This window comes from Buteo buteo, unplaced genomic scaffold (assembly GCF_964188355.1).
Source record: "Buteo buteo unplaced genomic scaffold, bButBut1.hap1.1 HAP1_SCAFFOLD_74, whole genome shotgun sequence".
NCBI lineage: Eukaryota > Metazoa > Chordata > Aves > Accipitriformes > Accipitridae > Buteo > Buteo buteo.
In genome coordinates, this window is record NW_027439238.1 from 229,583 (window position 1) to 243,552 (window position 13,970).

Here is a 13,970-nt window from a genome sequence, read left to right on the forward strand (position 1 = left end):
GAAGGAAAGAAAAAAGGTGGTGTTGATGTTACCCAGCAAAAATTGTGATTTCTATCTTGGATCTTGTGGTGTTTGGTAGGGTGTTTTAGTCCTGGTTTTTGTATTGCTCAAAGTCTGTGAAAAAGCTATCATCTTATCTTGAGATACAGGCTGAAAATATATTGGCTATTGTAAAATCTCTCTTACCTCATTACATGTGGGATTGGAGGTATGGGTCTGATTTGCATTTCATGAATGTTTGGGGTTCTTTGTGTCAGGACAATATCTCACAAGGCCTTTCATGCTGAGTGCAGAAGGGAACCTGACTCACAGGTTCCTGCCCCACGGGGCTTCATCGTCCTGCCCCTTTGTCCTTCCCCTCCTCCTTGTCCTCATCCTCGTCCTCGTCCTCGCCCTCGCCCTCGTCCTCCCCCAGGCAGGCGGCCATGAGGCCTGCGGGGGCCGGGGCCGGGCCGGGGACGGTGTCCCTGCAGGGTCAGGCAGCAGGAAGGAGCGCCCCGGGGCATGCTGGGAGCTGTAGTCCTGGGGCACGGGGCTGCCGGGGGCCCTGGTGGTTCCCGGGGCATGCTGGGAGCTGTAGTCCTGGGGCACGGGGCTGCCGGGCGGCCATGTTGGTCTCTGCAGTCTCTGCTCCAGCTGCGGCCCGGCTGAGGTGAGGGCTGGGGCTGCCCGTGAGGCGAGCGAGGCCCTTGGGCGGGCGTGGGGGTGTGGGAGCCGGGCCCGGCTGAGGGAAGGAGAGAAGGGGCAGGGTGAGGGGGGTCGCAGTCCTGGGTTTGTGGGTTTCACACAGACTCCCTCTTCAGAAAACACAGCCTCTGTGTGGGTCAGCGGTCCCTGCAGAGCTTTAGTATTTGTAGCCGTTTTTATAAATACACAGCGGGCTCACACGGTGCTGTGCTTCTTGTAAACTGCATCGCTTTTATCCCGGCTACAGCCTGGAGGGAGCAAGTGCCAGCCGGCAGATTAAGATGGAGATGAATGCAAGCGATACACTTGCGATGGTGATCCTGCCACAAGGCACGCTGCGTCTTTGTTATAAGTTACGACGAAAATTTGTATGCCAGCCCGGGGATAAACCAATCCAGGTTTATTGTAGCAAGCAACAAGCAGGCAAAACAGCGCTGGGTGGCCGGGGAGTCTCCGCTCCACCAACGGCACACACCTGATGTGGTAACGTGTTTGACAGTTAAACAGTTAAGTGTTACATATGTATGGGAGTTGCAGGTACGCCTATACATATGCATGACCTATTCCCGCTTTGCATTAAAATTAATTCCAAGAGGTATTACAATTAGTTCCGAGAGGTATTACGATTAGTTCCAAGGGGACACTCCCTCAAGTTTATCTATCCAAGCCACGGAATCGGCCTTGGCCGGTTTCTGGGACCAGTTCCTTATTTTCTCAGAAAACTGCTCTTGAGGAGCTATATGATAAGGTAATCAAGACTGGCTCATCCTGCTTACTTAGCTCAATATCTAGTTTCTGCACTTGTTACTGTGGTTATTACAGTTAAAAGCAGCTTAGTTACTAAGTTGTAGAGATCAATATATTTTAACAATCAACAGGTTTGATGAACAAATTGGTTATGCAAAGTTTATTACAATTCCCCCTTTTTGTTTTTCTTATTTTGTTCCTCAAACTGGGCAAGAGCTTCTCGAGCTAGGGAGAGAAGGGGAGTTTCTTTAACAATTTCGTCTTCTTCTAGGTGCTTATAGTGTCTTCTTATCAACATTAGGTGTACAGCTTCTAATCGATTTTTTATCAATCCAGTAATTCTATTCAATATACAAGGTGCAAAGGTTAATATTAACATTATGAGAACTAGGACAAAACTAAAAGCCTAAGTTATGTAGACATGGGTCTCTGGGTACGAGTTGACATAACGATTGATTAAAACTTGGGGCCCCGGTAGCAATTACTTGCTGTAATATCATTTGATCCTCCCACCTCACCTATAGAGCGTCCATTTATAAGGTTGGTGGGGGTTCCCTTTACCTTGGGTTATCCCTATCAGCATTAGTAACAGTCTTATCATCCAAATGCTTAATCTTAAGTTCAAGAAAAGTGGTGTACCCTTACCCTTGCGACAGGTATTCCGAGGTTGTTGATAATCATTTTGGTTTTTGTCTTTACCCCTGGTGAGAGATGGGAGACTTCGGGGAAGCTCTGAGGACGTTTTGTTTGGGAGTAATAAGTCAAGAGGCTCCGTGAGCCTTCTCTGGAGGTGGTTCATCAACTTTAATCCGAACAGCAGTACGTCTCTGCCTTCTTCTCTGCCTACTCTGTTGCTTAGAGCAGTGAGGTGTACCATCTTCTCGGCAGCAGTCGTATTCTTCAGGGGAACCTCCTTTATATTTGATTCGCTTTGACTTATATGCGTCCCAGTTTTTATCCTTCACTTTCTAAGCTCCCCACCCCACTCTGACCACTGTTCGTCTGCAAGATATTGGCAGTATTTCAGCCTTCGTTGAACACGGCTCGTTGGCGTAAAGACAACACCTCTCAGGGTTTATGCCTTTAGCAAAAATATCCCACCACTCTTTGGAGTCCTTTGTAATTTTCCCGGTTGATACTCCCACACGTAATGCTTGCTCAGTTAATTCCCGTTTGTAATAATAACATTCGTGGCAAATACCACTAGAGGGGAATACCCATAGGAGCAATGTGTCCACCACTTTTCTCTACAGAGTTTACACCTGTAACATACAAAGGGATAACATATACAGTGAGGATCTTTACAAAAGATAGCCTCACTCATCCGCTTTTCTTCGGAACTTAATTTTCAAGCTGTCAGGGTCTCTGGTCGCCTCCCAGTGAGAATTCTGCATTGGTCTTTTGATTCTGCTTGCACGAGTCCATGCTCTTTTGGCAGTCCGGACTGCAGGATCTGTAGTAAGCAGAACAAGAAACGGTCCCTCCCAACAGGGAGTTAGAGATGATTCTTTCCAAGTTTTGATCAATACGTTATCTCCAGGCATAATTTTGTGTATTGCAATATCTAATGGTGGCCTCTGCACTATCAGTCCCTTCTTTATTAGTTCTTGCCGTCTCTTCATGAGTTTAATGATATACTCCTGTAAGAATTTTTCTTCTATCTTTGGGTGTTCAATCGGCATTTCTAGGTCATAGGGCATCCCCTATAACATTTCAAAAGGAGAGATCCCAGTGTTTGCTCTGGGTTGCGTCCTTACATTTAATAGTGCTAATGGTAAACATTTTATCCGGTTCATTTTAGTTTCAATGATTAATTTAGTCAAATGTTTCTTCTACTATAGCTTGTAGGCAAGTAGGCCATCCCCTACTAACTGGATCTAATAATTTGGAAAAATAACCTACAGGTTTCTTTCTTCCAGCCCATTCTTGGGTTAATACCCCAAAGGCTGTTCCTCCTTCTGCATTCACAAACAAATAAAACGGTCGTTTAGTATCGGGTAAACTTAATACCAGAGCATTTACAAGGTCAGCTTTGAGGCTTTCTAGACTCTGTTCATCCTTCTGAGTCCGTTTTATTAATCTTACTCCTACTAATTTCTGATACAAAAACTTCACTTTGTTGCTGTAATTTTCAATCCCTTGTCTACAGTACCCTAAAAGTCCTAACAACTGCCTTATCTGTCTCTTGCTTGTTGGTGCCTGGAGGGATAAGATACCATTCACTCGTTCAGGATCTAATTTCTTAGTTCCCTTACTCAGCCAGTGTCCTAAGTATTTTACTTCCTCTTCAGTAAACTGTAATTTAGACTTTGAAACCTTGAACCCCTTCAGGCTTAAAAAGTTCAATAATCTAATGCTCTCATTTCTAACAGTCTCTTGATCTTCCCTAGCTAACAACAGATCATCTACATACTGCACTAAAGTTACCTCTGAGGTTGATTCAAAAGTTTCTAGTACTTGTTCCAGAGCTTGCCCAAACAAATTTGGTGATTCTGTAAATCCTTGTGGAAGTACAGTCCACCTTAATTGTTGTTTCCGGTGGGTTTCTGGATCTTCCCATTCAAAGGCAAAATAATTTCTACATTCCTCCTTCAAGGGGCAAGCCCAGAAGGCATCTTTCAAGTCTATAACACTGTATCACTTCAATTCCGGGGAAAGTTGGCTCAACAACGTATACGGATTAGCTACGACTGGAAACCTGGTAACAGTTCTTTTGTTTACTTCCCTTAAATCTTGAACTAAGCGATAGGAGCCATCTGACTTCTCTATGGGCAGAATGGGGGTATTGTGTGGTGACATGCAAGGTTCTAATAATCCCTGCTGTAACAACCTTTCGATTACAGGCTGTAATCCATGTCTACCTTCTTGTGCCATGGGATATTGTTTGACTCTAATTGGAATTTCCGTGTTCTTAATAGTGACTTCAAATGGAGCAATGTTTAATCGTCCTACTGACTCTGGAGTGTACCACACTTCGGGGTTAATTTTAGCTTCATCCTCCGTTGTCAAGACACACAATTTTACTGCTATTTCTTTGGTTTTTATTTCCAAATTAATTTCCAATTCAATCATTAAATCTCTTCCCAGTAAATTAGATTCTGCTTCAGGTACCAACAAAAAGGATCCTATTCCAAGTCGAGATGGAGCTTCTATTTTTACTCCCTTTATTAGTGGTACCTGAAACGGTTCCCTTTTTGCTCCTATTACTTGTAATTTCTCCGAGGACAGTGTGCATCTTCGGGGCACTAACTGGACACTAGATCTCTCTGCCCCAGAGTCCACAAGGAACTCTACTTCTTGATGCTGGGGACGTAATTTTAATTTTATCAAGGGCTCTGTTTTCTTAGGGGTCCCCAGCAAATAGATCCCCTGACTCCCCTAATCTTCTTTAAGCATTTAGTGGGGGTCTCATCTTTCTTCTGGTGTTCACTAAATGCTTTATTAATATTCTGTCCTCGAGGAACAGATTCCTTAATGCCTTGAACAATTATAATGCGCAGATCTGCCATATGAGTTCTATGTTCTGCATTTTGGTTATCCCAGTTTGGCCGCTGTAGTGGCCATTTAATATCTGCGCCTGGACCGTGTTGGTGCTGCTGATCCCAAACTCTCATTCCTGCTCTTCGAATCATTTCCCTTTCCTCTGTTGTGAATAGTATACTTAAAATTGCCTGTAACTCTTCCCAGGTATATATATATTAGGACCCAAAAACTGGTCCAACCTTTCGGATACTCCCAAGGGGCCTTCTAAAAGGTTCCCCATCTCCTTCTTGAATTCCCTTACATCTCCGGAATTCAAAGGTACTGACACAAATCCCATGCCAGGCTGTGGACCCCCTATAGCTATTTCTCTCAAGGGGTATAATCTTTCTTCTAACTGCTTTTCTTTCTGGTCTGACTCCTCGTTATTCCCCTGTTCTCCTCAGGGGAACTCGGAGGGTCTAAGTCTGGGGCTGGGGCTGTCGGGGAAGAGGAGGAAGGGGGGGGTTGGGTCAGGTGCGAGTGTAGGGGGAACATAAGGGGGAGGAGGTGTGGGAAGTTCTTCGGGGTTTTTAGTTGTTTTTTTTTTTTTTTTTTATGGTTCTTTTCACTTAGAGCAAATACATGGATTTGGGTATCTAATTTTATCCATAAATGAGCATATTCACTCTCTTCTAAACTCAAGGGTTCCTTAGAATTTACATATATGTTTAAGGCTTGACATATCCAATCGTCAAACGTCCCCAAAACAGGCCGAAATACCTGATCTCCTCTAATTTGTTTACCACCCCACCCCTGTATGCATTAATATATCATTTTCTCTCTGCTTTTGCCCTGTCTGGGCAGCCAGTCATCCCAATGGGCAATCATTACCCTAAAGGACTATCTGGCGGTATCATAGGGAGACTGACCTTAGGATTCCCTATGGAGTCATCCCTCTTCCCAGGCGACCTACACCCCGGGGAACCCACCATGGAGTCAGAAGGCTTGCTTTTCTTCTGCCCCATCTTCCGAAGTGCCTCTCTCTCACACACACACACGTGCCCCTCGTTCGTGGCTCATGCCCTCGTGGGAAATGAGAACCGCACTACAAGAGGGTCCGCACTCACTTTGCTCCTCTCGGGAGCGTCTCGTTTATGCACACTTTGGGAAACCCACCCCGACTGAACGGGAAACGCTTTCAATACTCACTTAACCTGGAGTCTTCGTCCGGATCCTCGTGCACGAAAATTATGGGGTACTGCAGTGTTCTTTTGCCTGCTTGCCAAATTTAGAGTTCGGAGGTAAGGGTCTTGGAAAGGATATCGTCCACTCCGGGGCCATCCAAGGATGGGGCGCCTCCCCAGAGTTTAGATTCCAAACGAAGTTAACCTTATCCGAGTCACGGCACCAAATTGTTATAAGTTATGATGAAAATTTGTACGCCAGCCCGGGGATAATCCAATCAAGGTTTATTGTAGCAAGTAACAAGCAGGCAAAACAGCGCTGGGTGGCCGGGGAGTCTCCGCTCCACCAACGGCACACACCTGATGTGGTAACGTGTTTCACAGTTAAACGGTTAAGTGGTTTTCAGTGCCTGCTTTGGGAAAGAATATCCTCAACTAGTCTAAGGTACAGATCTATTAGAGGAAAAGGAGTATGAGGTAAAGGAGCATCATGCTGCATTTATTGCTAAACGTCTGCTTTCATTTCATTCAAACTAGAAAGTAAACAAAGATTGGACCTGCCAAAGAATTTGTTTCCCAGAGTGAGCATTCAAGCACTGGGGAGCAGTTTGCAGGATCAGAACTTCAGCCTGCTCTGGGTGATAAACCCTCAGGAGAGGAAAGAGAACCCCCACTTTTTTAAATGCAGCTCTACTTATCTTAATAGTTCTTCTTGTTAGATTGTGTTGGCGGTCAGACTCTAAGCACGTGACTAAACTGTCAAAAAAATCAAGATATTTAAGGATTATTTGCTGTATTAAATGCTCTTACAAGCAGTGCACTCTATTGCCCTGTGGATAGTATAACGTCATGACTGGCAATTTTCCTTTTTTAGTACAAGGACGCATGTGTGAAGGCAAATCGAGGGTACAAGTGGTGCCCCACAGCAAACCAACCTGCCAAAACCCAGGCATCCACTGTTACAAACAGGAAGAAGCTATGGGCCTTTGCTTCAGACTCTGCAAAGGCTTTACCAAGCCCGAGGAAAGTGACAAGAAGTGACGAAATGCCACAGCGTAACTTCAGGATGGCAGGTGAGATTTCCATCCACGTTCCTCACACGTAGCTGCCTTGTTTTGTTTGCGGACGCGGTGTTGGAATCGAACTGCAAGACCAGTTTCCTTTACTGCACCTGGTACTGTAGTGCAAATACCTTTCATGTCCCAAATTGAGTTGCCAAGACTCTAGTTAAACCTCTGCATAACAGCCTCAAATTTCCTAAGTGCATGATTGCTTTCGATAGTCGAGTCCAGATGTGTGACATATCATAAGCCATACCCTGTTTGGGGTCCAGATTTGATTGATGTTTAGTTCAGGCTTATCTGCTGTTAGAGCTTTTCATAGTCATAAAGGGAAATGCTGATTGTGTGCATTCTTTTTGTCTTTCATAGAGTGTTGTACTATGTTTAGTAATTTGCTGTTGACAGAAATAATTTATGGTTGTCTATGAAGTTGGAAGTGCTAACGTTCCTGTGGATGAATGTACCAGTGGAGCTAACTTCTTGTATTTAAATCAAGAGAAGCGTAATGATAGCTTGGAGGGCTGGATTCTCACCATTTTAAACATTAAAAGGTAAAATAAAATCATATCCATCAAGAAGTGGATTGCCTGAGCTGGTGAAAGGCAGATAATCTCACACTGATATCCACAAATGGCAGAACTGTAGCAATCATGAGCCTGAAGTAGAAACATTAATGTTAAATACTGGCAGCTTAAGAGCCTAACAGTCAAGGTAGAAACTGATTTTTACCCCACCACCCTTTTTTTCCTTTTTATTTTTCTTTTCTGCAGTTTGACATTTCTAATTTTATAAATACTGATGTATTTGAAACTTTGTCATATCCTACCTAGGTTATGACAAGTGTGTGGCAGATAGGACTTTCCTGCTTAGAGAGATCGTGAGCTGGAGAGTGGGAAATGGTTTTATGGAACAAGTATAAAAGGAGAAGAAGGAATAAAAAGGCTTGTATGCCTTTTTGCCAGTTTAGTGGTTTGAAAATTCCTGTAATGAAATTTCTTCTGGCTATGAAGGAACTGTGAATTGGGATCAAAAGAAAGTGTTTCCTGCTACATCGTTCTGATATATGGGAGACCAGTTCTAAAAATCTCAGGCCCCTTCATCCCATTCTGGTTTTGCTCTCAGAGGAGTCACTTTTATGCTCCTTCAGGTTTATCGACTTAACGGAGAGAACAAGGAGTAGGTGTTGGTCTGCCTGGCTGCTGTCCCCCACTGCTCCTGCCGGGGTATCCAACTGTAGAGCTTCTGAGTACAGAGAGATCTTGAATCAACACCTATCAGAGCAGAGGACAGAGAACTTAAAGAGTTCCTGAGAAACTGATCTAATCCATTGTTTTATCTATGGAGCCATTAATTTCTGAAGAAGGCCCTCTTTTGTGCTACATGTGACTTTGAAAAGATGACAGAGATCGGCAGCTTCAGCAGTTCCCTGGATAATATTCTAGCTAGGATGTTCCCTGTCAACCTCAGCTTCATCAGTTCTTGTGTCTTTACATTTATAGTTTCTTGCCAGATCTGCATAAGGCTGTATGACTTAAATCTTCATATGAAAAGTAGCACTTGTCTTGACATGTGAAAATTGGGACCCCAGCTAGTGCTTATACAAAAAGAGGTGAAATTTGTGCCAAGAAATACTTTTCTAAAGACTCCTCAGTCTGACTTCGATACTGCAACTGAGTCCTGCTGAGTCTTGTATAAGCACATGCATCATAGCAGGCATACAGAAATCATGCTGTATGTTAGAAAAGCAGTGACAGTTTTGGTGCTGCTGTTTTCAGTAAGACAACTTCAGTGCATTAGTCTTGGTCACCTAGCTTGTGTATTTACAAGTGAGTGAAACAGTGAATGGCAAGGGCTCGAGCACTGCTGAGAAGTCATCCATGCGTTTTTATTGCTAGCATACTCTGGCATAGTTTTGATCTGCTCCAACCTAGTAATCTCCCAGACAGTTCTCAGGAGTGGCTTGAGTCAACAGCATATGCTAGGATCTGTTCCCAATAGGCACTTTAGATGTTACTGTACTATTTTGAGGACAAAAAAAATTCTGGCAAGTGAGTAGAAACTGCTGTGTTGCCAACCTGCGAACCAGAGATTAGTCCCTAGCCCATTTTATTTACTCTTTTCCTTCTCTAGACCAGTGTCAATCTCAAAAGCATCAGGGATTTATCTGGAAGTGATACAGTCTATCTGTGGGGCTTTTTGAGTGTGGTAGCTGTGTGATACATACAGGACATTACTCTTGTCCGTTTAGTTAGTTGAGACTATCTAGTGGCCTAGTATCTCTCACAGGTTGCTCTTTAGTCCAGATGGTGTTCTTTATCTCAACAGTACATTCACTGACTGGAGATCCTTCCCTGAGAGCATTCTCGTATTAACATTTTCATATAGTAGAAGTTGTTTTGAAATTTAGGTCCATTTAGGTCATATGGAGATCTCGAGAGTGAACATACAATGTTAGAATCCTTACTATCCTTACAGTATCCCTTTGGGTCCTATTGGAGTTCCCAAACTATTGCAGATGAACCTTCCACATCTCCTTGGAGAGTCCATCCATTCCTGCTCCCTGAGATCCGGCTCCTGTTCAAGAGCCTGAAAGATATTACAAGATCTCATGTTTTTTTAAAACTCGAGAGTCTCAAACCATGACTGCAAACAAGCTCAAGGAAATGTGAAAATACCAGGAAATTCAAACAAAAAACATAGAGATATTTAGAAGAGAGTGGAAAGATACACACAAGTATTATGATGCACTAAAAAATGTCATCATAGTAGGAAAATGTTCTCCATCTGATAAGCTGAGTATCATTAATGCTATAAAAAGAAACAATGTACATTGCATATACCAGTACGCAGATCATCAGTATATCTGCAGATACTATATGATTGTAAAGAACCTAAGGATGGACATGTGTAATTGAGGTAATGCAAGGAATAAAGTTTCTCGTCTCCTGCAATGTGTCCTCATGAAGAATGCTACTGGGACGTATAAGCGTAGTTGAACAGGGGATTTGGCAGCAAACGTAACAAATCAGGCAGCACACAAACTGTGGCAGTCAGGCAGCCTGAAATTAGTCTAAAATCTGTAAAGATGTGGAATTTTTGAGAGTTGAAAAGCAAATTTGTGTCCCTGTATGGACACAAAGCAAAAAATGTCGTCCTTACTGTGAATTTTATAAGAAATGGCTTGCTGAAGAGCTCACAAAACAATATTGCTGAAGATAGGCAGTATGAGTTTTGTTTCAAAGACTTGGTTTCAGAGCAAAAGCTGGAATGGGAACTTTTTATAATTGCCATTTCTAAATCTTGCAAGGCAAGGAAGTAGTCATTTTCCCCATTAAATTGCACATTGCTAATCAACCCCTAGGGGGAATTCAAAGTTAAAGGAAGTGGTAAACAAGACAACAAAAACCAGAAACAATAATACCAAAGCAAAATGAATAGCTAACTCTGAAGTTAAACAGAAGAAAATTAAGATTAGACAAAATGCAATGGGGTAATCCCTTCCATTAGTGTTAAAGTGTCAGACTTAATTCAGCTTCTGATATCAATGGGTAATAGAAAGTGGGAATGCAAAACCATGCACGTGCTCATAATTTAGAGAGTGTTTCTGAAGTGATGACAAGGGAAATTCACAAAAATTGTGCTTCAAGAGTTAACAGGCTGCTTGAGTTGCTTCTAATCCAAATCTTGTTCTTCTTGTAACTGTGAAGCCCTTTTCTGCTCCTGTCTTCTGCCCTCAATGTCATGCAAAAGAACTTCATCCCTAGTATTATGTTAACATACATTTATGAATTTTAAATGCACTGTGGTTGTTCAAGTGGTCAGTCATCAAGTATGGGAAAATGAAATGATAGAACAGAAACATGCAACTGCTGTAGCTGTGATGCTTCATTAAGGTTCCTGAAATAAAAACGTTCCTGAGAACTTGACTTTGAAGTCCTTATCCATAAAGCTATTTTTCAGAAGTACTACCAGAAGTACTACTAGGATGAGCTGATCAAGTCAGACGAGGTCTTTTAAGGCATAATGAACTATATAGTATCTTCCTTGCAGCTGCGTCAGCTTCCATAGGAGTTAACAGGGGGTTATTTAAACAGGATGTAGACACAGGCTGGCAGAAATTTGGATTCCTTATCAGCTCTGTCACGTGCACTACTACTTACAGTCATCAAAAAAAACAAACAACAGTTTAGTAGAAGAAAAACATAGAAGGACAATTGGTTTGATATCAGGATATTGGCTGCAAATCAAAGTAGATGTGCTTAAGTACACAAGACCACTGTAGCTAAGAGGCACTTTTATTGTAAGCATCTCTTTACAGACACACATGACTTTCTGAAAAACTCTTTTAGCTGAAGTCTATCATTTTTTTTTCAGCAAAGAGATGATTTTTATTTTTTTTTTCAGATTTATGAAAACTGATTTGATACATGAGTTGTGAGCTTAAAATGAATACCTCATCAGATGAGATCTTTTTCAATTTTTTAAATCCAAACTGTGGGATAAATTACTATTCTGAGAATTTATAATTTTTTTAAAAATTGCTGTTGGCTTGTCAAAAATATGTTTTTCATACAGTGAAATATTTTCATTCAGATGCACCAGCAGCATATAGTAAGAGTTAGGGCGGAGCAAGTAAGGATCTTGGTTTTTTTGTTTGTGAGACTGCATATTAGGAATCTAGAAGAAGAAAACCAACCAGCTGGATAGAGAGGATAACTGGTAACATTTGTTTGCAATAAAGTTAAGTCTAAAATCCATTGGAAAAACCCCCGCAGTGGTTTGTTTTAATCCCTTAGTAGAGAGAAAAAAATGGAAATCATGTAGAAAGGTAGGAAATCCTGCTTGAAAATTTGAAATCCAGCAGATGAATTCCTCCCCAAAGTAATAAATATGTTAAAAGTAAGTTAACTGAACAAGAAATTCTTTGAAGCTTTAAACTGAGCTTCTCCTGTCTCTCTGTTCTTCTTCAAAATTGTATTTGAAATTTTTCAGTTTACAGAGAGATTGTAATCATTGTCTCTGAAGACACAGCCTGAGGCTGGAGCTTTAGGCTAAGATTTTATTTTCTATATATTAGCATTCAGAATGTTGGGGAGAAGAAAAATACCATTTTCAAAGTGTACATTCAACGCCATGTATGCAATTCCTTTACTGTCCACTGGTTTGTATAGTGTTAATTTACTGGCAAGTGATCAATCAAAATCATAGTGCACAAAGAAGGATGGAATCTTTTTTACTCTCTTCTACCGGTGCTGGAATTAAGCACTTCAAAAACTTTGAAAACCTAGAAAAGCACTTTTACAGCGTTATTCAGTAGGGTGAACAAGTAAGTGTTACAGATATAAGCATATGTCATATCTACTGAGTAAAAACATTTTTTTTGTTTTTCCTGGTCCTGAGAGGAAAGATATTCTAAATATACTGCTCACTAGTGTTGCCTATTCCGTAAAGCTCACATACTTTGTTTTCCACTAATATTTTTAAATGACACAGAAGTTACTGCTCTTCAGTCATATCCCTGCATTCAATTACACAAGAACCTCATTCATTAGGTGGTTGAGAAAAGCTTTGTATTTTAGACTGTGAAATGATGGTAATTAAATGACAAGGATACAGGAGAAAGTTTATGTTTGTATCTCTACTCTCTACCTTCTTTGTAGAGCAAATAATTAAAATTTAGAGCCTAATTACATACAAATGAAAAAATCCGAAGCTTTCTGCACTCCAAATAGGAATGCACTGAAATATCAATAGCTCATTTTATATAGCTGAAGTATTAGCCACTACTTATAGAGCATTAAAATAAAACACTTCGAGCAGTTTGTGCTCTATTTGGCAGTCAAAAGATAGCTTTCTACATTGTTGATTAATAGGCTGGGATTCAACTATACAACTTGAAATATATTTCATTAGCAAAATATACAATGGTTTGTCTGTAACAAGAAAAGAAAATCAACAACAAATGCTGAACGGAAAAGCAAAATAAATATATTCTCTTTAATAAGATGTGGCAGGAAGAGGTAGGTCTACCACAAGTGTATAAAGCCCAAGAAGCTGGTTCTCTGCAACTTACTTGGTTCCAGACCCCTTTGCTTGTGTACTTTTCTCCTTCTCTTATCCTGTTTTATTCGCAAATAGTACTTTTTTTCTGTGAGCACTACTCCATCTGCGTGCTCTACAAACATTTCTCCTTCTTCTTGATGGTCCTAAGACTCATTTCTTTACTCTTAGTAAACTTAATTGCTTTAATGTTCTGCCTTTCACCTGACTTGATCCCCATCCACTGCTGCTTGTTCTTCTCCAGACTCCTGCCTTCAGGCACAAGGGCCTGGGACACCCCACCCGTATCAGTCCCCTGCCGAAGGAAAAGTCTTCTCTTCTGAGAGAGAAAAGAAGTCCCAGTCTTCCCAGGGACAGAGCTGGGAAGGGCTGTCTGGAGCAAGTCTTTGCTAAAACTGTTTGAGGACCATGAGCAAATTCAAGGGATGGAAAATCCTGCATTTCTGGGCCTGGGGGGTCCCCAGGGTGCTGCTGCGTCCCCAGCACATGTCCCCATGTCACCGGAGCCCTCTGTGAGGTCACAGTGGTTGGGCTCTACATCTTCCTCCTGGGGCTGGTGCTGCCCCAGTTGCTCATGGCTTTTGCCTGGAGGAGCAGCGTGTCGATCCGTGGGATCCTGCTGCCCATGCGGAGGATGAGAGCGCTCAGAGGTGAGGGGCTGGTGGGAGGCTGGGGTCTGATACGTGCTGGAGGCAGTGTCTGTCCCAGCCGGGTGCTGGGGGCTGCGTCCCATCACCTCTCATCCTGCTGCCAGGCACGTCCCAGAGGG

At 42.2% G+C, this 13,970-nt stretch overlaps 1 protein-coding gene across 1 annotated transcript in view; it reads left to right on the forward strand.

Annotated features, from left to right (window-relative positions):
• Positions 1-600: 600 nt before the first annotated feature.
• The window catches only part of LOC142027859 (maestro heat-like repeat-containing protein family member 2B), a 34,999-nt gene continuing 21,629 nt past the window's right edge, over positions 601-13,970 (forward strand). Inside the window, exons 1-3 of the mRNA XM_075022058.1 lie at positions 601-652; positions 6,955-7,153; positions 13,446-13,851. Coding sequence (XP_074878159.1) covers positions 13,776-13,851 — 76 coding nt within the window. The 5' untranslated portion in view covers positions 601-652; positions 6,955-7,153; positions 13,446-13,775. The remainder of the gene's footprint in view (positions 653-6,954; positions 7,154-13,445; positions 13,852-13,970) is intronic.